The 26670-nt window shown below is 34.9% G+C and overlaps 1 protein-coding gene across 5 annotated transcripts; it reads left to right on the top strand.

Annotated features, from left to right (window-relative positions):
* Positions 1 to 576: 576 nt before the first annotated feature.
* LOC125054770 (calcium-transporting ATPase sarcoplasmic/endoplasmic reticulum type) lies at positions 577 to 26267 on the top strand. 5 transcript variants are annotated; one of them, XM_047656838.1, is made up of 13 exons: positions 6738 to 6896; positions 7906 to 8050; positions 15535 to 15552; positions 15933 to 16015; positions 16085 to 16189; positions 16261 to 17846; positions 17914 to 18103; positions 19248 to 19395; positions 20748 to 21006; positions 22235 to 22379; positions 22623 to 22832; positions 23404 to 23521; positions 25659 to 26267. In XM_047656838.1, the coding sequence occupies exons 2-13, from the start codon at positions 7933 to 7935 to the stop codon at positions 25685 to 25687; spliced, it is 3009 nt and encodes a 1002-aa protein (XP_047512794.1). In that variant the 5' UTR covers positions 6738 to 6896; positions 7906 to 7932; the 3' UTR covers positions 25688 to 26267. The 5 variants fall into 5 exon arrangements, with proteins under 5 accessions (XP_047512792.1, XP_047512794.1, XP_047512795.1 ...); XM_047656839.1 differs by having other exon boundaries at positions 25452 to 26267; XM_047656836.1 differs by lacking the exons at positions 6738 to 6896; positions 25659 to 26267 and adding an exon at positions 577 to 732 and having other exon boundaries at positions 23404 to 24814.
* The last annotated feature ends 403 nt before the right edge of the window (positions 26268 to 26670 follow it).

The following is a 26670-nucleotide window of genomic DNA, read 5'->3' as shown; positions in this document are numbered from 1 at the left end:
ATTAGATGTGATATTTTGATAAAATAACAAATATAATTGCGCATTATGTTTTTTTTATTCAAATTTGATAAATCGTTTGCGCTACGGCAAGCGATGGTGTTGCTACGTTTGCTACGGCCTACGTTGCGTAGCTTTAATGTGTGTAATGCTACACACTCTGCTTTTTAGACCCACAATATTGTGTAGGTGCGTATAAGTCCAAGGCAAAGATAAGAAACGGTCTGAAATGGTAACTTCTCTTTATTTTTCAGTTACACGCACTTAAGAATATATCTGAATGACACACGCCTCTAATAAACAGTCTCCTAATTGTATAAATCAGACATTTTATAGTTAAAAATAAATACTTCCTTACTAATTAATAATAATTCCCGATAAAACTTTGATTCAATAATAAGATTTTTGGGTGCTAAATGCTGCTTTATAAAGTAATGAAACAATTATATTAAAACATCAATTCCAATAATAATGACAATGCCTTCAGGCTTAGATTTAATCGGAATCTGTGAAGCTTTTAGCTTCGTATGACAGCAGTGATGTTGCCGCTGGCAGCTAGCCCGGAACCCCGAACCAAGATTATAAAAGAGGGCGTACTTTTGCTCCCACGCCCGTCCCGCCACTAATCAGACGCTCTCCTCATGGGGCGCGCAGGTCTCCTCCGATAGTACAATTTATTACTAATAAATTAATGTATATTAATTAGTAAAGTGTTTACAAAGTGATAGTGATACGGTAAGTGGAGTTGCCACGGACTGTGAATTGTGGATTGTGAGACAGTGTCGTCCTCAGGAATCTATGGATTTTAGTGCTTGTGGATCCTTGAAGTGATTGCATAAGACGAAAAACCAGTGCTGTACACAAATGCACGATTTAATTGTACAATAAATGTGTCTCCACTTTGATGAGCAAAGTAAGGGACTGGTCCAAAACGAACAGCATTGGTTTTCCGAACAAAATAAAAAATTACCCCCCAATACTCATATGTTTGTCGTGTGCCTTTCTATATTGAAAGTTACATATCTTTCCTTTCTTTACCATCATAACCAAAACTAAAACTTTGAGGGTATGCCAGCAAGGTACCGCCTTTTGAACTTAAATATAATTCAGTAGATTAGTTTTATTTTGATATATACATAGCTGAGTTTTCTTAGTTTAGAATTTAGATTTATTTACGGCTTCTCAGTAATACTTATTTAATATAAATGTAACGTTCTGATTGACCTTAATCGTCGAACAAAGACTGCCTTATGGCTTCGAGATTAGCTTCCCTTACATAGATCTGGGTGTATTATTAACCATTATTTTGAGAATCTTAATACCGAGTTGGCGCCTGTCCATTTTTCATAAGGAGTACCTACACGCATTACATTTCAAATAATTTTTAGATTATAAAACGACAATTATATGGTTGATAATTATATACGTTTATCAAAGTCTTTTCATTTCGTTATTTTAGATAAGCTTTTGAGAAATTGATAGTTTATGAGAGAAACCATTTAGGTTATAAAACATAAGAACCTTTTTTATCACCGAGGTGGAAAGGTGCAATGGTATGTGGGACTCGTCCACGCCAGAATCTCTGCTATTCCGGACTTGGTGGAATCACTAAAACGACCTCGGGTAGTTCCAGGCTGGTAGAGGCTCCAGGGTTGCGATTTTCGCATTCTACGGAACGAATATAAAGCCAACAGAAAAGTTAGGGTTGCCAAAGTATTAGTTACGACACCTCAAGTACATTTCTATTTCGATTATTACCTTCGCCTGTTTATATCTGGATGACGAATAGTCTTATATTTGTTATTTGATAGTTCATACGCAACCGGGCTCGTTACATTATCTAGGAATTTTAAAAGCTTATTTTATTCGTGATTTCTTTTATCTATTCGCAGACATTTTCACGATACACTTTTTAATATGAAAACGAATGGTTGGGGTCACGAATACTATATTAAATGTTTTTAGCAATTCTAGCGTTAAATTAATCGTAAAACTTTAAAGTAAAACTGTTTTTAAAAGCGCATTTAGTATTTAGTATTATATTATAATATTTCAAAAAGAGATAATTTTCAATAAAACTTTCTTTTCGTGGTCAAGACACAGTCATTATTTGTCATAAGTCAACGATTTACATAAAATAAAAATAAAGTTACTCTTGCAATTATGTCAATAAATATGTTATGTAAAATGCGCACTTTATAATATAGGAATATTACACAGCTATCGTTCGCATTCACAATAACTTCCGCAAAATGTAAAACTCAAAATGAATGCTATACGCAATGGTGCTGCATATTTCTATGTGACTTTTTCTAACAACGAAGATGTAAAATAGATAAAAATAAAATAATAAGAATATCCTGTATTCAAGTACTATAATAAGGATTACATTAAGTTTATAATAATATTAGTACACGATCTCCAACGGAGTGAAGGCCACCGCCAAATTTGCCTTTTGCCTCTCATCTTCGCTACAATTTTCCAATCTTTCCCCACTATCTGTTTCATCCCAGGTATCTGGTGGGCGTCCTCTCTTTTTTCGAACATGTAGATCATCATATTTCTAGATAATCTTACCCAGAACCTTTTGGTTATACTGCGTGTACCATGTCGCAGAGACAGACACATAGGAGCGTAAAGATATTATGGGACTACGTGTTTTCAATTCATAAATAATAGAATCTGACAGATTATGCTACATAGTTACAAAAGAAGCAATCTTTCTTCCCTGTCTCGAAACACGCAATAAAACGTTGCTTCACTCGAAAACTCATAAAAATATTCACAAAGAGACAAAATTTATTGAGTATACACAGTTGTTTGGATTTATTTGCTTGCTATTTAAGAAACGATAATTACACGGGATATATGTGATTTTATTTTATGCGTTTTTCATTCCAGCAACCGAAATAGATGTTAACATTGGCATTCAACTGTTTTTCTCTTCTATTTTCAATCTAAATATATTATTTCGACGGCTTCAAACGCGAGACTGACATTTTTACATCGTTCGCCGGAAATCGTTGAATATATTTCATATTATTATTATCTATCGGACTTTTGATATTTTTTACGTAGAGGAAGTCAAGGGTATCAATAAGGTATGAAGGTAAAATGTAATCAGATTTCCTTCACTTTATAGAGAATCCAAAAAATAATAAGCTATATTAAAAATAAATATAATCATTTATATATTTAAAAAGTAATTCATACGAACCAATTTATTTATGTAATAATTATTGACATTACAAGACCTACTTTACAATTCTACTTACAACGACAACAAAATCTTTTTTAAAACTAATATAAGTGCCCCAAAACATCAAAAATCTCTATATTCCGCAAAATAATTCTATTCACTATTACTCTGTTTATTTGTTTATAGATATATATAAAGAAAAATGTTTAAAAGAAACTATGTAACTATTTATAAATGATACAAATAAAAGTAAAAATTTCTAGGCATAAACACACAGATAAAGAACAATTGTGGTATAACTAACCAAGTTACTGAAATATTATGCAGTAATGCCTAACTTTAATACCCGTACAACAAGGGTTTCATAGACTAACTGCTCCGAGTCAACCATTAAATTAACTCTAATTAATTAAAACTTTCTAAAGAATTGCATTACGAAATATGCCTGATTAACGACAAATTAAACTATAGGGCCCTTTTTAGCTTCTGCCAATTGGATTAAATAACGTCAACACCTCGTGAATGACTCTGAGTGCGGATATAAGTGTCTACCAAGGACATTTAAGATATTTGCTGCTTTTCGTTGACGAGATAAAACAGCTGTTGAATGTAGATGTTGACATTTAGTTTTAGTTGGTGTATTATATTTCTTTAATGACGTAAAATCATTTTGCTTGAAACAGAGTTTATGAAATTTCTGAATGTTTATTTTAGTTAATAATTACCTCATTTAAAGTAATAAACCACAGACCAAATATGATATCCTTATTTTTAAATGTATTTCTTTTAAATCCAATAAATTTTCATCATAATAATCATTTTAACATCTGTCGGAACAGTTTAATAATTTTAAGTCAAAATTATTAAGAAATTGTGATGAGTTTCAATTCGGCAAAGTTTTATATATTTTGTAATAATATATAAAACTGTACTAATTAACGAATAATAATAATTTAATAATTAGCATTCATTAATTATTAAATTCCAAAGAAATATTAATTCCTATTACACAACACAATAATGCATGGGTTTTGTCTCCTGAATTCCGCTCGTTATTATCAAATTGCAAGCGATAGAACGTTTTTTCTATAAAAGTTATGTCTTGTGAGAACGAAATGTTCTGTATAGTGTATTAATGATATAAGATTGCCTAGGTTTTGATTATTATAATATTATCGAGCATAAGCCAATATAGTACAGACAACAGGAATCCCCTCAAATGAGCCAACCTAATAATTACACAGACTACTACACTGATACATTTTATTGGTTTGGTTAAAAGCGCTAATTTCAGGAACTTATATGATTCTTTTGTTTTGGATAGAACTCGATAGATCCTTCCAATCGACGAAGGCTTATCTATAAAATATGCTACGTCCGAATCATCGCGTTTGACAGCCATTTATAATCTATCACATATACGTTACGGCTGTCATGACGTAAATTATGCAGACACATTGATCATTGTCACAAGACGTCCATCTTTGCCAGAAAGTGTCATATACCTACTGAGAATTGAGATTTGTATCTTGCAATGTATCGGCTATGCTCCAATTGCATGTCTAATCTTCAAGCCAAACTATTTCTTTAGTTTATTATATAATTTGGCCTAGAGGTGCCACTCTCAACCTGGTCGTGTGTAACCTGCAATTATACTATTTTTTGTGTGCAATAAATACTAGCTTGAACGTCGAAGTACAACATAGTAAGGAAACCGTAATTTTTGGTGATATTTAGAGTGAATTCCGTTAAGTCAAAATCCTATTAAATTTGACATACAGGAGCCATGTTTAGCGCTAAATCTCGACGGTAAGGAAGAGATTCGGAAATGACTTTTGTACATGTCAAAATCTCAAAAGTCTACTTTGACATACATACATTTAGCGAAACTTCGTTTCTGAATATCACCCAAAATGTTTCGAAATTGCATAGACAACGTGTGTCATGCGCGGCCGATCACCTACATGCTTGTTAAAGAAATTATGGAAACAGACAACATAATATATGCTCAACTAAATTTTTAAGGATCCCCTTTAATTATAAGCCCCCTCCAATTTTTTCCGCAAGTTTCTTCTATGTCTTATAATAAGGACTAAATATAACTCAGTAGTTTAACGTAAAGGATAATTATTTAGTTCCCCGCTTAACGATTTAGGTTGCAATATTATATTATTTATTCTAAGTAAAAGATTTCACTTTTCTAAACACTAGGTTTTTTTATATATAAAAACTGTAAATACACTATATTTGTGTGTAAATGAATAAAATAAAATATATAATAGATACATATCATAAAAAGCTTTAATCAGACGCAGAATTGTGTCTTTCCCATCCCGTTGCGGAAGTACGGGACGCCAAATATAGTCTCTCTTGTGTTCCTTATGGAATGAGGTGTATTTACAACTGTATGTAGTAACAACTCAATGTTTACGCGTAAACAAAATGATACATTATACAAGTTTGGTATCGGTATTGACAAGATTATATGGACAATGCTTGAATTTTTATAGGAATTTAAACAACTTCGACAGTCCTCGGCTTGAGAATTTAAAGAGACCTATTTTTTAATTAAAAATAATATTACAAAAATAGTACAAAGAATAAAGAAAACAAACACATCATTAAACTGTAATGAAGATTATTTTTTGTAGGTTTTGTTGACTTGAAAAGGTTGACAAAAGTAAAAATCCAAATTCGTGACGTAAATCAGTCCATATTGTATCTACCTACTAAAAATATTTTTAAGTAGACATAGCGGGTAACACAAAGGTCATAAAACCCTGGGTTTTACTCCAACCGATAAATTATTTCAGCTTGGTAGGCAAGGACTGAGTTGTTTTACAAAATCATATTAATTTTTTATATTTCGGATCTTTGTGCGTTAATTAAAACAAAAACTGAAACATCTATTACATGTTGATAAGTTTACACAATATATAAAAAATAAGTATTATTATTCAATAGTAAGCTCCCGTTTTAGGAGAAACATAATAATAAGAAAAATCCTAAATAATTCATTAATTCGATAAAATTTCGGTAAGTGTGGCCGGTGAGATAATATAGATAATTACGCACTATCGGCACTTTTGTATACTTGAAACGGCATAATTATTAGGTCAACAATAGAAAAATACTAATGAAACAATAGATTAAAATGGCACATAAGTCTCAAAAACCGTAACCTTAAAACAAGGTGAGGGGCAAAGAAATCCTTGGCCCCGAGCCGGGATTGAAATGTTCGGTCGAGAAACTGTAGGTAGGTTACGATCAAAAAATACTATTAAGATCGTTAGATTTTCTTTATTACGAATTTTAGACGTGGTAAACCTTTATAAAAATATTATAAACCCCGAAATCTCATCCATTTAATCTAAAAAATAATAATGATATTAAACCACAAGCTTGCAAAATACTGGGAGCTAGGCCCGGGCTGCGATTGCTATAAAAAGATTATCATAGGATGGCCGACAGCGATGGCTGTGCGACATGCAACCCTGGAAAGCGAGTCGACTGTGCCATCGAGTACTGTTGCCAAAATAATTAAAGAAATCTCTGTCGATGTCCCTCCGCCGCGCCCGCGCCGCTCTAAAAACGTCGCTCTTTGCCCGGGAGTCGCAACTCGGGGCGCGGCGGGAAAACATCTCCCGCGTCACTCTTATTTCTTCTTTCCTTCCCGAAGCTGTCGAAAAAAAGTTTTTTAGTAAGTTCAATTAAATCTATATCCTACAGCAGCAGTGTTTTAGCGTTGTGTGTGATAACAAGTGATTAATAATGACTCTTTGGAATTGAATTAGTGAAAATTATTCAAGTGATAGTGTTACATAACGCGAAGAAAATATTGTAGCCGTCTCAGAATTTTAAAAATACCGCACTTTCTAGGCGCCCAAGAACTAAAATAGCATTGTATCACGTGGTACACTTTCGACCTATAGTAAAGCTCCACATTTCTATATACTTTATAATTATTCTAGCCATTCTAAGTAAGGGCTGATTCGTTTTTCATCTGTTTTCGAACATTAGTAATCTATGTTAATTTTATAAGCATCGGTATTTAAGCTTTTACAAAATTTTATTAAGAAAGGATTTCATTTGATGCTGCTATTTCGTGACGTTAATAACAGGTGGCGTTAAGAGCAGTGACATATTTACGTCAGTCTATGAAAAAATGACGGGTCAGTTGGATACGTATCGGAGCAATTTATGATAATTACGAGAAATAGTAATCCCAGTACAAATTTAAGATATTTTACTAGTTAAAACATAAAGTTAATAGTTTATGTAAAGTGATTATCAAAAACGTTATATTCGCTCATGTAATAAACCAGTTTTCGGTGAGTGAAATAGTGAAAAGAAAACGGTCACTTCAGCAAAGGATATTGCTTGTTAAAAGCACTTTATTATTTTAAGTCAATTAATCGTGACATGAATTAAATAACCAAGTATTTCCTCGAAAATAACAAACATATTTGAATATTCAGTATGACATGATCGCTGTCTACGTTTAACTCTTACTTTAAGTAAAGTTTCAAAATAAAAATCACCTGGTACATATTTCTTTATCTAGTTTTTAAATGTTAAGTCGTAGAAAAAGTGGATGACTCATTTATGTTTATGTTATAACTGCAAATTGAAATTAGCATAACCTATAAGTTTTAGAAGTGATAATGATGACTTGTCATTTTCTAACCTATGTTTTCTTTGCGTTTTAGAACTGACGGCAACGTAGTTATTCCACCATGGAGGACGCTCACACGAAATCCGTGGACGAAGTCTTAGGATTTTTCGGCACAGACTCAGACAAAGGTCTATCACCAGACCAAGTGAAAAGGAATCAGGATAAATATGGGCCAAATGGTAAGTTTTATATAAGTTTTTTTTTTAAAAAGTAGCATATAGTCTCATATGTTTTAGATCCAGTCAGAGCCAGGCTTTCAAGTTCACATTATTAATGAAAGTAGTAGTAGTTTATAGTTATTAAATCTCAAGATAATTACTAAGAAATTGAATAACTTGGGTAAAAAATGCAGTCTCATTCATAAAAAAATATCTTGTTAGTAAGTATAATTTACACTATCATTCTAGCCCTCAATATTGTAATAATTTATTATATTATTACAATATATTGTTAACTATTATTTTAAAATTAATGTTTGTAGGAACTAGATTATTTTCAGATTAAATAGTTTCTATTCTGAATAAATTAAATATATGCAATCAAAAGTTTAGTATAAAACACTTGTGTTTCTTATACAATTTACTTCAATAAGGAAAAGAATTGAAACTTCCTATGTGTAAACCTTGATGACAATATTGTAAGTTTAATATCACAACACAACCGAATCAAGCAGAATGCTTATACAAATTTATATCTAATTCAAGGAGCTTGCTTAAAGAAATTAAATATGTAAATAAATATATGATATCTTATTCCTTTGTAAAAAAATTGAAAAGGCACAATAAGATGGTTACGTCAGTGTTAGTGCAGTTTTCTGTTGTTTATACAAATTTCTATGTAAACTTTAAAATATTTATATTATTTCCAGTATCATACACATATTTGTTACAGTACCAAAGCATTGACAACTTTCACAGTAGTCTTTTTTATTTCAACAAAACATTACATGACAGATATAAGTTAAGGGAAACCATCAATTAAGCCTATTGCTTGCTATATAATTCAATGATAAATGAGACTTTATGACCTAAATATTACTGACCCTTGACCCATCCATCAAACTTAATATGTATATGATTTATTTGATAAATTTTAAACATATAACTTCTTTTTTTTTCTTTTTTGATTCTAACTCATTGAAGTGTAAAAAAATTTGATTATTAATAATGATATTAAAATTAATGCTAATAGACAATGAAATTCAGACAAATCTCATACTTTGTGTAGTTATGGCCGCTATCAGTGAAAAATCTTTATCCTTCTATACATATACTGTTGAGGCTTAGCAGTGGATGACACATATTTGCTAGTACTTTTTAAACAGAGATTAAAAAGCTTTGTTTGTATTCTTTGTTTGTTTCAACACATTTGTGATCATATTCATCCTCACCGTTTATGTGAAAAATTTAGTCATTTTAATTTCAAGTTTCACTACATAATTAAGTAAACTATTTTATATATATTCTTACATATTAGAAATATGTATATTTTTTAAGATGAAGGTGCTGATTAACTGTTCAAGGAAGATAATTTGATGCATTAAAAAATACTTGAATTAGATTTAGATCACTCTCAATAATGATAGCGTTGTTAGAAACAGAATCTAGGCCGAGATATAGACAGTATTGTATGTGTGCGTCATTGGCGCGTTTATTTTTAGCTGGATAAGAGGTGGCCGGTGAAGTGTTATATGCCAATGGTGCGAGTAAACCTCCTGTGAGCCGTGATCGCCACCGTGCCCTGTGACCCTCTCTATTTTTAATACTGAGAAACACTGTTAGATGTATTGCATACTTTTAAAATCTGCTTACATCAAAATTCTCATACATAATACAATCGAAAACGTTTAATAATTAAAAGGATATATTTACTATGAGTGGATGTAGATTTTTGTAAAAAAAAATTTAGGTTAAAGGGAGTTCTCCTTCATGTTGGGAAAATTTAAAGTTAAATCTAAGTATATTTACGGACATATTATGCTTTACCCGTTTAAATATATTTTGATTTATTAAAATCAGTTTGTATATGTCCATTGTGTTCACATTCTAGGATGCGTGCCGCCGCGTTCAATAATGATAAGGCTGGTGATAACGTAATTAGAATCATCTTTTTGCAATATTAACTGATAATTAAAATACGTTAATCGATAGCCCCAATCGCCCCAATTTAGTTAACCCCGCTGTCTTTCAAAAGTACTTTCGCTGTCCCAAAAATGGGCAGAGGGACCAAATTAGAAGAGCACATGTCAAAAATTCCATTGATTTACATTCGCTGTCGAAAATGCGCGATGAAAAACGTCTGATCGGAACTAATGAGTCGGTTAAAGTAGACAAGTGTATGTTTATTTTCACGGCTTCACACCACTCTGCAGCTTGTTATTTTGCTTCAGCGTTCAAAGCAAAATAATCGCATCCAAACAATACGTCACTCTACTTAAAGCTTGGTCACAATACGGAAAACTTCCAACGAGAATAGATTTAAAAATAAATAATATGTTTTCTTTGTGTTTAATACAGTACTTAAAAGCCATCAGGATACAATTCTTAATGTGAGCGGGGTAATAATAATAATTAAATTTTCCTTCGTATTTTGTCAAGTTTAAAAGATGTTCTATTTTCAAATGTGTGCATCCTGAACGCATTCTTAAAAAAGGAATTCCTTTATCGTACTCTTAAAGATCGTACGGGGAATGAATCTTTGATGTGTGCAGTATATTAGGCCATGTGTTTCTATACCGCGGTAACTGCTCTTATAATGCTTTTGTACTCAAATTTATTCGTTCCCAAGGCACATTCAAAACTGTAGGTCATTAATTAAATATTTATAAATATTAGTGGTCGATAAATCAATTATTATAGATTACACTTGTAAGAACCCATTGCGCGTATAATTGATTCTAAAATGGTGTTTTAATCTATGTTATGGGTTTATTAAATGAAGTATCTAAGAATTGATTGATTGCGTGATTTAGCCTTTTTTTGAATTTTTTTGGAGATACAAAGTTTCAAGTGACTTACACGGTACACCACGCTTGGCCGTTCAAGTATAACGTAAGCAGATTTAATGCAATAACACACACACACCCCCTTAAGCAAAAATAAGCAATTCTCTCAAAAATAACAGTACATAAACGTATTAATTTTTTGTGGGAATCCTCGAAAATGCATTTCGTACGCAAGCATTGACAATGTGTGGGTAATATGTGTAAAAAAGTAAATAATTACTGTTGAAGTAATGACCAAATAATAAAAAATACACCCCCCCCCTACAGTGCTGACGTAATACTTGAACGGCCCCTTACGGCCCTCACAACGTGTAGTCAATATCTTAACGCGTAAGTCATACGAGATTTAAACCCAATAAAATAGCGAATCGTTACATGAAATAGCGTTTATTTCATTAAGTTCTCCGGTACAATGCTAAAATGGTTTTATCGAGGAGGAAAATGACTCAATCGTGTGTAGTGAAATGTGTAAATCTAGCAAGTACACATGAACGGTTTCAATATCTCAATTTGCCATAAGGTGTTTCATATCGCGGAACAATAATAGTGCATACGGTATTTAACGACTGGTTGGATAGTGGAACGGCGCCTCGTACTGTATTCTAGAGTCGGGTTTATTTCTGACGTTACGTTGGCGGCTTGCGTCTATTATTGCGGCAAATATTCACAATATTTTATTTAATGAATATACTGTTTAACGTTTAGTCGATCAAGAATCACGTGATCAGCGACGTATATGCTGGATGGCTCCATCCTCATACCTGAGGTCGAAAGTCCAATGGAAAAACATTGTGCGGAAACCGACTTGTCTTAATCGAAAAAAGACTTGTTGCCTATTAGAAATACAGAAAACTGAGGCCTAGATTTAAAAGGTTGTAGAACAAACAATTTGGTGTAACTAGTTGATTTTTTCCTTAGTCAAAGACTAAGACAATATTTTGTACTCTATAACCACTATACAGTGAGTCTATGGTAATAAATTAGACGGCCATTGTTAAAATTCGCATTCCAAATTGAAATTTTAATTCAGGCTAAAAAAATACGCGCACAATTACTTGTAAAATATCTTTATAAGCTGGTCTCGGCTATCCTAGACAAATACTTTTTATAGACGTCACATCTGACTGTCATTTTAAATGAACTAAGACCTTAATGAATCACAGCTTATGATACGCAAAATAACCGGTCAATAACGAACTAATCCGGTGTTGCTTATCACAGCAATAGCTCGTTAACCAGTATTAAGTCGCATTAATAGTCAAAGCATGTGCGGAGTACTGACGTAATCCTTATCTAGGCGATCGAAGCTATTTATATTCTAAATTGTTCATAATTCCTTAAAAATGATAGCCCATTCAAAAATATTGGGTGATGTGTTTTACTGCAAAAAATAAAATATTCTCATTATATTTATATTTATTTTGGACTCATGTTTATTGACGGAAATTACGGTCTAATCGAAATTAAGAATTCCACCCGTATCACCTCAACGTCCGTCGTTCCACAACTGAGCGTTTTTAAGGCAGTTTTTGCCACGCACCACCATTATGTAGAACCAGCTGCCCACTGAAGTATAATCGAACCAATTCGACTTAGGGTCCTTCAAGAAAAGAGCGTACAAATTCTAAAAAGGCCGGCAACGCACTCGCGAGCCCTCTGGCATTGAGTGTCCATGGGCGGCAGTCACTTACCATCAGGTGAGCCTCCTGCTCGTTTGCCTACGCTATAAAAAATGTATTGTGATGTTTAATTGAAAATTTTAGACGAAGTATTCAATAGCTGTTTAGGTATATGAATAAAAATTGAGTAATTCAAATAAATTACACTCAATACGTATAAACGAAATAATAAAGATGTCATTACAAATTTCTTAGTATTTTTTTACTTTACCGTTTAGAAAGTCGGTCACCGTCTGCACGCTTAGGGTAAAATCAGACGGGCCTCAGCTCAAACTACGACTTGATTGTCAAAATCGTATTGTATTTTTTTATAGAACAACGAGCAGGAAGCTTCCCCATGGACACTCAATGCCAGAGGGCTCGCAAGTGCGTTGCCGACCTTTTTTTATCATACAGGAATCTGCCATCTTGACTGAATCTTCACTTTATATCTTTAAAACTACGGCTGCAGTTTGCTTAGTAAATTTTATGTGTATGTACTAATGTGTTCTTTGAACCGCGTTCGCGGTTACTTAAGGCATAGACAGTAAATGGATTGTTTTCGTAATGAAAACACGGCTACGTTGACTAATTGGTTCTACGATTTCAATCATCGTTCACGCAAATAGAATGAACGAATGATATGAAACACATTGCTGTGGATTAAGACCCGAATCAAATGTTTCCTAGCGTATAAGGCCCTTTCTCCACTGCTCCGGTCCGGCGTCGGAAGCCGGAATGAGTCATTAAAAAAATATCGGAAAGCCGGATTGCGCTTCTCCACTATATCCGATCCGACAATAACCGATACTTGTATATTTATCATGCAACACTGATATTAAACTATTTATTAAGTAGATTATAATATTTCAAGATAGACAATATAAAAAAAGTAATAAACTAGCCAGGCAATAAAATATTCAGAATTTAGAACGTTTTATTAATAAAATAAAGTATATGGGTTTAAGTTAATATCAGTGTTGCATGATAAATATACAAGTATCGGTTATTGTCGGATCGGATATAGTGGAGAAGCGCAATCCGGCTTTCCGATATTTTTTTAATGACTCATTCCGGCTTCCGACGCCGGACCGGAGCAGTGCAGAAAGGGCCTTACGGTTCTATTGAACGTGCTATGAAGCCTGCGATGTACCGTTTGAACTTCGAAAATACCGAGTAATTTTCTGTTAATAGAATTTGGATTGCTTTTTGTTGATAGATGTGAAGGTTTTGCAATCAATTTATGAAAAACATGGTTGATTTATTTGTATTAAGACAAAAATTTACTTTAAGCATTTCAAAGTCGAGAGGTTATGATTTACATATGATCTGCATCAAAAATGTATTGAATTTTGACTTAAGGGCGTCATAGTTCGCGCTAAGATTCATTTCTATACCAAATTAGTGTTAAGTATTACTACCGAATGTCAAATATAATTTTTGACATACTAAGCGATAAATTAAAAAAATATTCTATAAAGCGTGTAAGATTTTTTTTAATCATAGCTATGTCCTTACGTAATGTTTACGTAAGAGCAACGTGCGTCTGCGCACACGTAAGTGACGTCCACTGTGATTGTTACTAGAGCTTAACCTCGTCTTACTCATCCATATGTATAATTAATTATCACAAACAAAGACCAAGGCATCTCGGTGTAAACGAAAATCCGTGACTTGTATGTACATTTTAGGATATATTTTTTGTTTTAAATGTGGGTTATTCATAATATAAAAGCTTTTTTATATATTATATAAATATCCCTATCCGCGTTTGTATATAACTCAAAAATACTGAACGGATTTTTGTTGAGTCGTAATGTGTGATTCCTTAGGAAGGTTTAGGTGTATAATTTATTATGGTTTTATGTCAATTGACTGATTGGCGTTCTTGTTGAATGAAGATGTCATATACAATCTTGTCAAAATACACGAAATCCAAACGAGCTGGGCGGAAGATAGTGAGTTAACTTATTTTGAAGAATGATATGAATTCCTATATTGGTATCTGTTTACTAAACGTTTCCTGTCCAGCAGAGATGTTTTTACAAAACCTTGCAACAAGCTCGGCTCATTAATACATTTAAAAAAATGATTTAATGTGACAAGCACTTATTGGCAAACATAACAAACACGAATAGAAAACAAAAGATAAATTATTAAAACTAAAGGAAAATTGTTTTCAAAGTGATGGACCTAGCTCGTTTATGAGAATGCTCAATCTTTGGACAAAAGATTTCTTCTGTGTTAATCTAATTCTAGTTGATTCAGTAGTTTTAAAACACTTCATTATTAATTACTCACAACAAGAGCAATGTGCTGAAAAAATCACTATCACTGATAAACGAACATTCACCGAGTTTTTGTTAAGCTGTCTACAGTTTATAATCTTCGTAAATAAATTTGAATAACAATATTATCTAGATTATCTAAGATAAGATAAGGCTTCGTTCAATCAACCCGACATTTCTGTCCATGGTGATGAGAAAGGTTAGTGTTCTTAATAGAGCAAAGTCTGAAATTATCGATGTAATGTCGTCATAACATGGCTTTTGTCTATCGAGATTCCCGTTTAGTATGACGAACGAACAGAGCAGTGTTGGCCTAGTGGCTTCAGTCTATGTGCATATTTAACATTCGCTAGAACGGTGAAGGAAAATATCGTGAGAAAAATCAAAAAGTCGAAGGCGTGCATAGATAGGAGGCTGATCACCTACTTGCCTATTAGATTGATAAATGATCATGAAACAGATATAGAAATCTAAAGCCCAGACCTAAAAAGGTTGTAGCGCTATTGGTTTTTAGGATGAACGAACGTATACGCGACATAAGTAGAACGAACGTATACGCGACATAAGTAGAACGAACGTATACGTGACATAAGTAGAACGAACGTATACGTGACATAAGTAGCTGGATGGATCGCCCGCTCTGACTGGTTTATTGTATATTACAACCTCTTTGATCTATTCAAGAAACTAATTACGATTTCTTTCTTTTTCAGAACTGCCGACGGAAGAAGGTAAATAACAATTTAAACTTATATAACATGATATCAAAAACATATAACTTACTCAACGTACGTGGGAAGTGCTCTCAAGCAATAAAATATCCGCTTTTATGATAATCTAAACAAATTTTATATTTGCACGATCGAATAGCTGAGGCTACAATTTTGATGTTTGCTTATCTCTATATTATTGATGTATACTTACAAATTGACAACATATCTTAAAATGTATGTCATGGACGGAAAAATCTAATACCGAACAAACGAACGTGACTATTTGCGCAAATAAAATATTAAAGATTAAAATATTTTAAATGAACAAAAAATATGTAGGGTAATATTATTCAATAAAATTTCACTAACGCAATTTTTATTCACCTTAATTTTCACAGGCAAAAGTATATGGCAGTTAGTTTTGGAACAATTCGATGATTTGTTAGTCAAGATTTTGCTGTTAGCTGCTATTATTTCTTTTGTAAGTATCACTTGTTAATGTCACATATATGTATGAAGTACTGTATCTAATTCCGTCTATTGTTTGCAGGTATTAGCTTTATTTGAGGAACACGAGGATGCCTTCTCAGCATTCGTAGAACCTTTTGTTATTTTACTAATTCTTATCGCTAACGCTGTAGTAGGAGTATGGCAGGTGAGATACATTTCAGATATATGCTCTTTACTTGTTTATAACAGTGAGTAATAATAATATTTATTATACAGGAAAGAAATGCAGAATCCGCCATCGAAGCTTTAAAAGAATACGAACCCGAAATGGGTAAAGTAGTAAGAGGAGACAAATCTGGCGTTCAAAAGATTCGGGCGAAAGAAATTGTACCTGGTGACGTCGTCGAGGTGTCCGTTGGTGACAAAATTCCCGCCGATATCCGACTAATTAAGATTTTCTCCACCACCATCCGTATCGATCAGTCCATCTTGACCGGTGAGTCCGTGTCTGTGATCAAGCACACCGACGCCATCCCCGACCCCCGTGCCGTGAACCAAGACAAAAAGAACATTCTCTTCTCCGGTACCAATGTTGCTGCCGGTAAAGCTCGCGGTGTCGTCATCGGTACCGGTCTCAACACTGCCATCGGTAAGATCAGAACCGAAATGTCTGAGACTGAAGAGATCAAGACACCACTTCAACAGAAATTGGACGAGTTCGGTGAACAACTGTCTAAGGTTATCTCCGTCATCTGCGTCGCCGTATGGGCCATCAACATCGGTCACTTCAATGACCCCGCTCACGGTGGTAGTTGGATCAAAGGCGCCGTCTACTATTTCAAGATTGCTGTGGCTTTAGCCGTAGCTGCCATTCCAGAAGGTTTACCCGCTGTCATCACCACCTGTCTCGCTCTCGGAACGAGGAGGATGGCTAAGAAGAACGCTATTGTCAGGTCCCTACCTTCCGTCGAAACCCTGGGTTGCACATCTGTTATTTGCTCAGACAAAACCGGTACTTTAACTACTAACCAAATGTCGGTATCCCGTATGTTTGTCTTTGAAAAGATCGAAGGTGGAGACAGCAGCTTCCTCGAATTCGAAATCACCGGATCCACCTACGAACCCATTGGTGACGTCTACCTGAAGGGACAGAAAGTGAAGGCCGCCGAGTTCGACACTCTTCACGAATTGGGCACGATTTGCGTTATGTGCAATGACTCCGCTATCGATTTCAACGAGTTCAAGCAGGCTTTCGAAAAGGTCGGTGAAGCCACCGAGACCGCTCTTATTGTACTCGCCGAAAAGATGAACCCCTTCAACGTACAAAAATCTGGCCTGGACCGCCGCTCGACCGCTATCGTCGTTCGTCAAGAGATTGAAACCAAATGGAAGAAGGAGTTCACTCTCGAGTTCTCCCGTGACAGGAAATCTATGTCCAGCTACTGCACACCCCTCAAGCCCTCTCGTCTCGGAACCGGACCCAAACTGTTCGTCAAGGGTGCCCCCGAGGGAGTCCTGGATCGTTGTTCTCACGCCCGTGTCGGAACCAGCAAAGTCGCTCTCAACTCTACCCTCAAGAACCGCATCTTGGAGCTCACCCGCCAATACGGTACCGGGCGTGACACCCTCCGTTGCTTAGCTCTGGCCACCGCCGACAACCCAATGAAACCTGAAGAAATGGACCTCGGAGACTCCACCAAATTCTACACATATGAAGTCAACCTTACCTTCGTCGGTGTCGTGGGAATGTTGGACCCTCCCCGTAAGGAAGTATTCGACTCGATCGTCCGTTGCCGTGCTGCTGGTATCCGTGTCATTGTAATCACTGGTGATAACAAGGCCACCGCTGAGGCTATCTGCAGGTAAAACCCGCTTCGGTAAACTCCCCTTCAACCAAGATGTCAAAATATTAACTTGCTAAAATTTCAGACGTATTGGTGTATTCACTGAAGACGAGGACACCACTGGAAAGTCCTACTCCGGTCGCGAGTTTGATGACTTGCCTATTCACGAACAACGTGCCGCGTGCGCAAAGGCCCGCCTCTTCTCCCGTGTGGAACCAGCACACAAGTCCAAGATTGTTGAATACTTGCAGAGCATGAACGAAATCTCCGCTATGGTAAGTTGAAACACTATTCCAAATTAGGGAATAAAACAATGTTATACTTATCCAATTGTTGGAATATTAATTTAAAAAAAATCGTGTGCGTGCTTATGTACACGCGTTAGAAGTTATACTTCTTTGGCGTAACAAGATAAAAATCTATTCAAAATTTTACCTTTCACCTTATTCTACGTTTGTAGAAAAAACGACACTAACTAAAGAAAAAAAATACTAACACGCCAAAAGAAGTGTAACTTCAAAAAACTAAAATGTTCATTATAACTAACTTCAGGGTGTCGGTTTTTTGTAACGGTGTGCGCGCGCATCGTAAAAATTTACTCTCATCATTTTTTTCCTAACGTGCCAAAAGAAGTTAACTTCAAAAAGTTAAATCCAAAACAAATATAATTAATATAGTTCCCGTCGAAATTAACTCAGTGATTTAAACATACAGTAACATTAACCAAGTCAATATTTATTACTCAATAAATTCTAAATGCGTTATTAATGTTTACAATTGTAGTGTTAGATGTATAATTCGGTTTGTTTATAGTAGCTTTGTTCTGTTGATAAACACGGAAGATATTATATACTGATTTGGATAAGTAAACAAAACTATCGACGATAAAATGTACATTAACTGTATTATGTCATTGCAAATACAACTGCGAAATTTCAAATTATTACACCTATTATTATTTATAGAAAAACTAAATTTATAGTTGTCGCCCTGGCCCGGCCAAGCCTTTTAAGCAAATAAAGGCCCGTTTTAGGAATGGGAAATTCGACCTTTTCTTGCTGCCTAGCTTTTAGGCCAGATCTGCCTGATCGCGTGCCTATTAGGCTACTAAAAGGCTATTTAAAAAAAATACAAAAACGATTCCATATAAAATGTCTAATTAAGTCAATAATAATATAATATAAATTATACATGTTGTTAAATCACAAATTACACATTTGCATCGCTTTTCAAATTACAATATTTTTGTTATATCTAGAAAGTTATACCATAATGTACGCAATAGTTTTGTCGTTAATGAAATATTTAGACCAAAAATCTAAGGAAATATTCAACCTGTAGGTTATATAGCCTATATGATATTTGGTGGATTTCTGATGATGGTATTTTATAATCTAATCTAAATAATTATCTTTTAAGACTGGTGATGGTGTGAACGACGCCCCCGCTTTGAAGAAGGCTGAGATCGGTATTGCCATGGGATCGGGTACAGCTGTGGCCAAGTCTGCTGCTGAGATGGTGCTCGCTGATGATAACTTCTCATCCATCGTAGCTGCTGTTGAGGAAGGTAAGATTCTATCGTGATTTTATTTAGATGTCCTTTTTAGTAAGTTTGTCTTTTTAATATTCCGTAGTCTGTGGGTTTAACAGTTCCAAATTCGAACGCGAACAATTCCACAGATTCATATTTTTAAATGTGCGTTACTAGTAGGAATAGCATAACAAAAGTTATTTTTAATTTACGAAATTATTCACATCAATGGAGAGGGTAAATCCAAAAAAAAATTACGTTACTGAATCCATATTTCGATTATATTTTTGAATAGTAAAAAATTAGGTATTTAGCAACTACCTTATGTATACTATTTACAAAATGTAAAGATAAAATCTGAGTTTATCTTCTTTAAGGACACGTGATTTTATCGACTATGCTTTAAGAATATAAATATGTTAAAAATACGCAATTTCTAAATTAAATTATCCGAAATTTACCGTTGTTATGCAACATTTTTGCGGTCACGAAGCAAATTGTAGAGGTCTTTGCGATTCGTCATCTAAGACAATTAATTGTATTTTCTAATTTAAATACGCAATTTAGATAAAAAATACGTTTTTAGAAAGTTGCGCATCACAAATGCTATTGGAAATGATTCTGCTACCATTTAGTTCTAATTGTTGTTGCTTTTCATACATATATTTATTATTATTTAGACTTTACTGCCTTAGTCCGAACAATGTGTAAAATGGAATAGCTACCGTAATACAAAAATAGAAATAGAAAACTTGAAAGCGCTTTGTAGGCGTATTTGGACCACTACTTATTATTACTATTACTTATTTAAAGACAGCATCATTATGAATGTCATGAAAGTGGATGATGCGAAAGAACCATCAGGACCATAGCATGTGGTCCGTGGTCTCCCTCTTCGGGAAAAAGGCCTGATGATGTAAAAAAAAATAAATGAATTAGAGCTGTATTCGATTCGAATTTTTCACATTCATTAGAGTGAAGTTACACTGCCTTAGTTATTATACGGGTTTTAAACTCTAACTCAAATATCTTTATTCATATAGGTAAACAAGTACACTTATGAACGTCAAAAAAGAAGTTAAATAAATTGTAAATTTACATTTACTACCAGACAAGGGCGTAGAGCGTGCAAGAAGAACTGGCAAGAAACTTTCCGCCACTCTTTTTAATCGCTAAGTTTTGAGTCATACAAATTGTTTGAACTGGAGCAAATCAATTCCAAGGATTAGGATCATTTAAGTATTCATCAAATTTATAAAGCTTTTTATAAGTTTGATGAATAAAAATAAATTAAAATATAAAAAGCTTTATATATTTATACTATATATAGTATATTATAGTTTATTTAAATGACTATTTACTTAATTCTAATGACACTATTATTCCAGGACGTGCTATCTACAACAACATGAAGCAATTCATCCGTTACCTGATCTCATCCAACATTGGTGAAGTGGTTTCCATCTTCTTGACTGCCGCCCTTGGTCTTCCCGAAGCCCTGATTCCAGTCCAACTGTTGTGGGTCAACCTGGTAACTGACGGTCTGCCTGCCACTGCTCTTGGTTTCAACCCACCTGACTTGGACATCATGGACAAACCCCCCAGGAAGGCCGATGAGGGTCTTATCTCCGGATGGCTGTTCTTCAGGTCAGTTGGTTAAGAATATTAACAATTCGTTAAATTTTTATGAAAGAACTTTGCTACTGCCAATGTCTTTGATCTGCATCAGACATTTCTCTTTGATATGAAACAAAGATATATTTGTCTTTATCACACTTTTGGATAGATTTAATGAATTATGTATTAACCGTAATTTATTTTAAATAATAACAATAGGCCCGATTATTACGGACCAAAAAGGTCCGTAAGCGGCTCCAACATGTCTTAACGAATCCGGATGATCCAATCACCATAGCTAATTACAAATTAAAAGCGCGGCAATGAAAAGTCAAAATTTAAATTAGGGTAAAAAATCGCCTTCACCGGGAATAGCGTAGACCTTTACTTCGTACTTCGCTCACTTCTTTCCGTCCTGCCCTTCAGGCGATTGACCATGCCGAGGTCGTAGTCTCGCAGGAGACGCCCTTGCGCTAGTCGCGGGAAAAGGCCCATTCCGCTAAAACAGCCCGAGCTGAGCTGTAAAGGCCCTTAAAGCCAACAGCAGGATTCCATTTTTTTTTAAATTGACTCTGCCATAATGAGTCTTTCGCGTTTCAAAACCCATCTAAGTAAATACTAATCACGTCTAAATTATCGTTGCTTAAAAGCTCCTGAGCGTATTCTCTTTATCGGCATTTCTGAGCGTCTTGGTCAGCAAGGAAGCATCTGGAGCCGTCTATCTGTTTCCATCGGTTTCTGTCCAGCGCCTCTCTTATGACAGTGTACAGTTTTGAGGACGATGATTCTTTCACTTGATCGGTCCATCTGGTTGGTGAACGGCCACGTGATATTTTGCCTTCTGTTCCCAACCACGATCAGTTTCTCCAAGTTCTAATCGCCTCTGCGCATTGTACAGCCTGAGCGCGTATTACTTTAATGTTATGTCACTTTAAACATATTGTTAAAAAAAATTTATGGTTCTTATTTTGTAAGTGTTTACCAACAATTATTTGGAGATAATTTATTAGTATAGATATATATATATCCTAGCGGCCAAATGGTTGGAAAATGAGAAACATAACGAAGAATACATTTCATATAAGTTTAATTTTGCAATACTTGTTGAAAAATATATATATCATATATACGGATAATATATCATGCTAAAGTCGGTGCAGAGCTTTTTGAGTTTTTGAAGAAGCGTACACAAACAAACAACATTTTTATATATATAATATATATTGTCCATTCTTTTAATATTATATGACTTCCACAGATACATGGCCATCGGTGGTTACGTCGGTATGGCGACTGTGGGAGCTGCCTCCTGGTGGTTCATGTACTCCCCCTACGGACCTCAGATGACCTACTGGCAACTTACCCACCACTTGCAGTGCCTTGGTGGAGGAGATGACTTCAAGGTAAAATATATTTTCTATAGTTCCTTCTGCACTTTATATATTTAAATATTGTCTCTGTGTCCTTAATTACAAAAAAAAAATTAAAAACAAAAATTTTATATATTTCTTATTGAGAATTTGCAAATTCACTTGTTTATTGTTGGAAAAATATTATGTTAATCAATACTTATTATTTCTTGTTATATATTTAAATAAGTTGAATTACTCTTTTTAACCAACATACATTATTACTTATATTTCCAGGGTATCGACTGCAAGATCTTCACCGACCCCCACCCAATGACAATGGCTCTGTCCGTGCTGGTGACAATCGAGATGTTGAACGCCATGAACAGTTTGTCTGAGAACCAGTCGCTGGTTTCCATGCCCCCATGGTCCAACATGTGGCTGGTGGGCTCCATGGCCCTTTCCTTCACTCTTCACTTTGTCATCTTATACGTTGAAGTTCTCTCGGTGAGTCGAATGGTTATAAGTTTCAAGATTGTATTAAAGCGCTTTGGATCTTCTCAGGTATGTTTGAACCCCGCCTGTGGACTGTTTGGTGAAGGAGAGCATCGGGCACAGAAGGCTGATCACCTAATTGTCTATTAAGAAATAAATATATAGTGAAACATATACAGAAATCTGAGGCCTAGAACTAAGGCTAATCAATGTTTTCTTTTTGGATTCATCTTAAATTCTATTGTGGATTAGGTTTTGGGTTCGTAGACAATGTCATGAAATTATTTTGGGATTATTTATTATTTGTGATAGACTCAAGGTAAAACGGTAAGTGTTGAGTAAAAATTTTCATTAACTTAAAGTTAAAAGTTTTTATTCACTTCTTTTCAGTCTCATTTTCTTCTGTTTTTTCATTAACAACAAATATTTAATTTTAAGGTGAAATAACGAAAAACTTTGACAATTCTATTGTTTAAGTCTATAAGAATTATTAAAATGTGTTTTTAACAATTGACATGTTATAGGATATATCAAAAATAATCTTGTGTGTGTACTAACTATCTGTGTGTCTGTGTTTAACCAGGCCGTGTTCCAAGTGACTCCTCTGTCCTTGGACGAGTGGATGACGGTGATGAAGTTCTCGGTGCCAGTGGTCCTCCTCGACGAGGTGCTGAAGTTCGTGGCCCGCAAGATCTCCGACGGTAAAAGCTCCTGGCTCCAGGGCATGCAGTGGATTGTGCTCATGTGGGCCGTCTTTTTTGGCCTCGTCCTCTACGGACCCCTATAAACCACAGTACAAATGCGACAGTCGCTCACTTTAAGCGCGCGTTGTAATTATTACCCGTTGGCTATAAATAGTACCAGCCTCTGCAATTGAATGAAACGCGTATGCGCTGCATATTTAAATGGTTTTAGCTACCACATACGAGAAAATTTACTTTGTTTTTTAATATAATATTAGAAATATGGACGTTCTGCCATTTTGAAAATATTTGAGTTTGAATTGAGCGGCCGTCAAATGTATTGTGCTAACCTCCCGCCAAATTCCGCGCCAGCCACGTTTCTCTTGGCTGACGCAACGAATTCCACTGTGGAAACCGATGAACATTGGGCTCTGCTCACCACAGTACATTAACCGAATGCTAATCCACAAAGTGTGAAGTGACCCCCTGTGCACGTGTGAACTGAGAAGTGACCAACTGACACGTTCAATGGACTGCGGTGCTATGTCCTATCGAGACAATAATAGCTCACGGAGTTTTACGGGCTGTGAAGATCATTTCAGCATTTCATTTAACGATTTTATATTAGGAAATTGCTCCGATAACTCGCACACGGCTCAGTCTGGACGGCAGACGTCCTATTGCCTGTTAAATATAACTCCATTCCTGTCGATTTCTAGGCCTGGTACATCTCGTATCTTACTGAAACTAGGGAATTAAGTTTTATTTCATTGTCAATAGTGAAGTGCATTGTTAGTCTAGAATAATTTATTGTAAGATAGGCTCGTTATATCCGAAATATTCGATGTATGAAGAATCTTTATTTGTCCTCTCACCTCTTGCTTGCTAACCTGCATTTGTAACCTTTTGCAATTGTCTGTACCGTCTCTGAAATGAATAATTTTGTCCACCAGTGCTTTTTAAGTCTTATCGGAGACTTACAGACATTTGCATGCAGAATGTTGGCATAATGCATTTATATGACTAACAAACTTCATGTTAAAATCCTTTAAATTTTGTACTTCTTGTCTCAAAACAACACAAAATTCATTGTAAAATTAAAAAAGTAGCCTACAATTATATCGGTTTTGGTTTTTACAATAAATATACAGTAAGTTTGATCTTATGATAACTTTTATAAAACATAATATTTATGTATAAGGATTTACGAATGTGTTGATTAGTTCAATCAATATTAAATGTTAGAAAAATAGATCTAAGTGATTTAATAGTTTTTAAATAAATTTGCATGACTGCAACGCATGATTTGTTTTTGAGAGTATGATTTTTGTGTGCCTTAAGCTTATTAATCAATAACTATTAAATGTGAAAATTAAACGTCAGCCAGTCACGAACTATGTTACATGACACTACACACGGCACAAACACTAGCATGATCGACTGAGTACATTGTAAATCCCTTGAATACATTTATTGATTTAAATAACTTCATTTTCAATATGTTTTACACTAATAGTATTTATTAAAGGTAAGAAGTGTTCCCCTTACACCAGATAAAACAAAGATGTATTATTTATCCACCTTCCCTCTGCACTTTCAAAATTCACGCACACCCTTAAAGCCGCACTAACTGCGTGTTCGATGTTACCTCCTAACAAAAAGTTTTGCAAGCTTCGAAAATCCAATTGCTATTGGCTATATTTTTCGAAATTCAAAATTTACAAGACCAGCTACTTACAAGTTGCAGTCTTGTCACAGTACACAGTAGCTCTATATTCGAAAGGTAATACGTTTCATTCAGTTCTTGAAATATGAAATCTAAACGAGCGTGTTTATCAGAGCTACTGTTGGCATGTACTGTGTTGCAAAACTTTGTTCGGCGCCGCCATATAGACGTGTGCGCGGCGCCGTGTTCCCGCATGCACTAACTAGTGTTGTCTGCCCCCAGCCACGACGTGGAACGTGTAAACGCCAAGGAGCCAGCCGCAGCACTTCTGCACGCACTATTCCATGAACACTCATTGTTTGTTGTGATCCCGCAGTGAAACTACACATTAGTAACTTCGACACGGTTGTGATCTCTGCATAAAGACCCAGTAAGTTCGGACGGCGGCACGCGCTCGGACGCCCCACTAACGCTATCGTTGTTTTGCAGTGAACGAGGTGGTCGTTGACAAGTGGTAAACGCCACCGATTCATAGTTCCTCATCCGCTTCTCTCTGCCACTCTACCGCTATCGTCTCGGTATTAATTGATTGACTCGTAATATAACGAGACGCCGACTAAATGTAGCCACTAGCCAGAATAGGGCTCCGGCGCAGTTCCGAGTGCGCCAACGACAACGTGCCGCAGCCAGCTCCCGCTCCCACCTACGCTAGCTCACCACTCACCAGAGAGGACATGTTCATAATGTGTATATACAATAATATATGCTTAGGAGATTTAATCAATTTGTTTAATTACGTTATAATTATTATTAAAGACTACATGGTGCCCGTCGACAGCAGTGCGATAGACTAAGTGTACTTAAGTTGACAGCATGCTATTAATTTATTGTTATAATTTTATTCTCTTCGTCTAGTTTGCTTATCTAGAGCCTCTATCTTTTATTTCTATTAGTGCTGACACCTCGACGAGCAATATGGTGTCTGTAAGTGAAGGGTAAACATATTACCCAGTTTGGGACCGAAGTGTCCATAAATTTAAACATACCTTGTACATTTTAATGTATTATTGTTTTGTACAATAAATCGTTATAAAATAATAAGTGTTTTATTCAACCTCATTTTAACTTTTATATATGATCAAATAATTAACTAGGTAGGTATTGTTTGTAATAAAGTTTTAAGTGGGTCAACACGTCATATCACAGATGAGTGCTTATTTTTACTGTGTTTAGAAACGAAAGTCACAATAACAATAGTCTACAACTCTTAAACTATCTAAATGATTTAAAAAGGTTTTATATGCGATTTTAATCTTATTTAGTATAATATTTAAAAAAAGTAACTTGCCACTTCCCAAACAAAAATAATGGTCTAAAAATTTAGAAATTCTCCAACACTAGCCACGAAATAGTAATTTAAATTTATACAACACCTAACGTCCTTTTTTGTTGGCTATCAGATATCGTGATAGTCAAGTCATATCAAGTCGTATCTGTCACT

The sequence above is a fragment of the Pieris napi genome, chromosome 12 (genome assembly GCF_905475465.1).
Source record: "Pieris napi chromosome 12, ilPieNapi1.2, whole genome shotgun sequence".
In the NCBI taxonomy this organism is placed as follows: domain Eukaryota; kingdom Metazoa; phylum Arthropoda; class Insecta; order Lepidoptera; family Pieridae; genus Pieris; species Pieris napi.
The sequence above is the reverse complement of the archived record's forward strand: the minus strand, read 5'-3'. Positions and strand labels throughout refer to the sequence as shown.

Bases quoted from the DNA above. Each gene is read 5' to 3' on its own strand.
- LOC125054770 (XM_047656836.1), top strand. From the start codon at position 7,933: ATGGAGGACGCTCACACGAAATCCGTGGACGAAGTCTTAGGATTTTTC. The intron at 21,007-22,234 runs GTCAGTTGGTTA...TGACTTCCACAG, and splicing joins TCCGGATGGCTGTTCTTCAG to ATACATGGCCATCGGTGGTT. The intron at 22,380-22,622 runs GTAAAATATATT...TTATATTTCCAG, and splicing joins GTGGAGGAGATGACTTCAAG to GGTATCGACTGCAAGATCTT.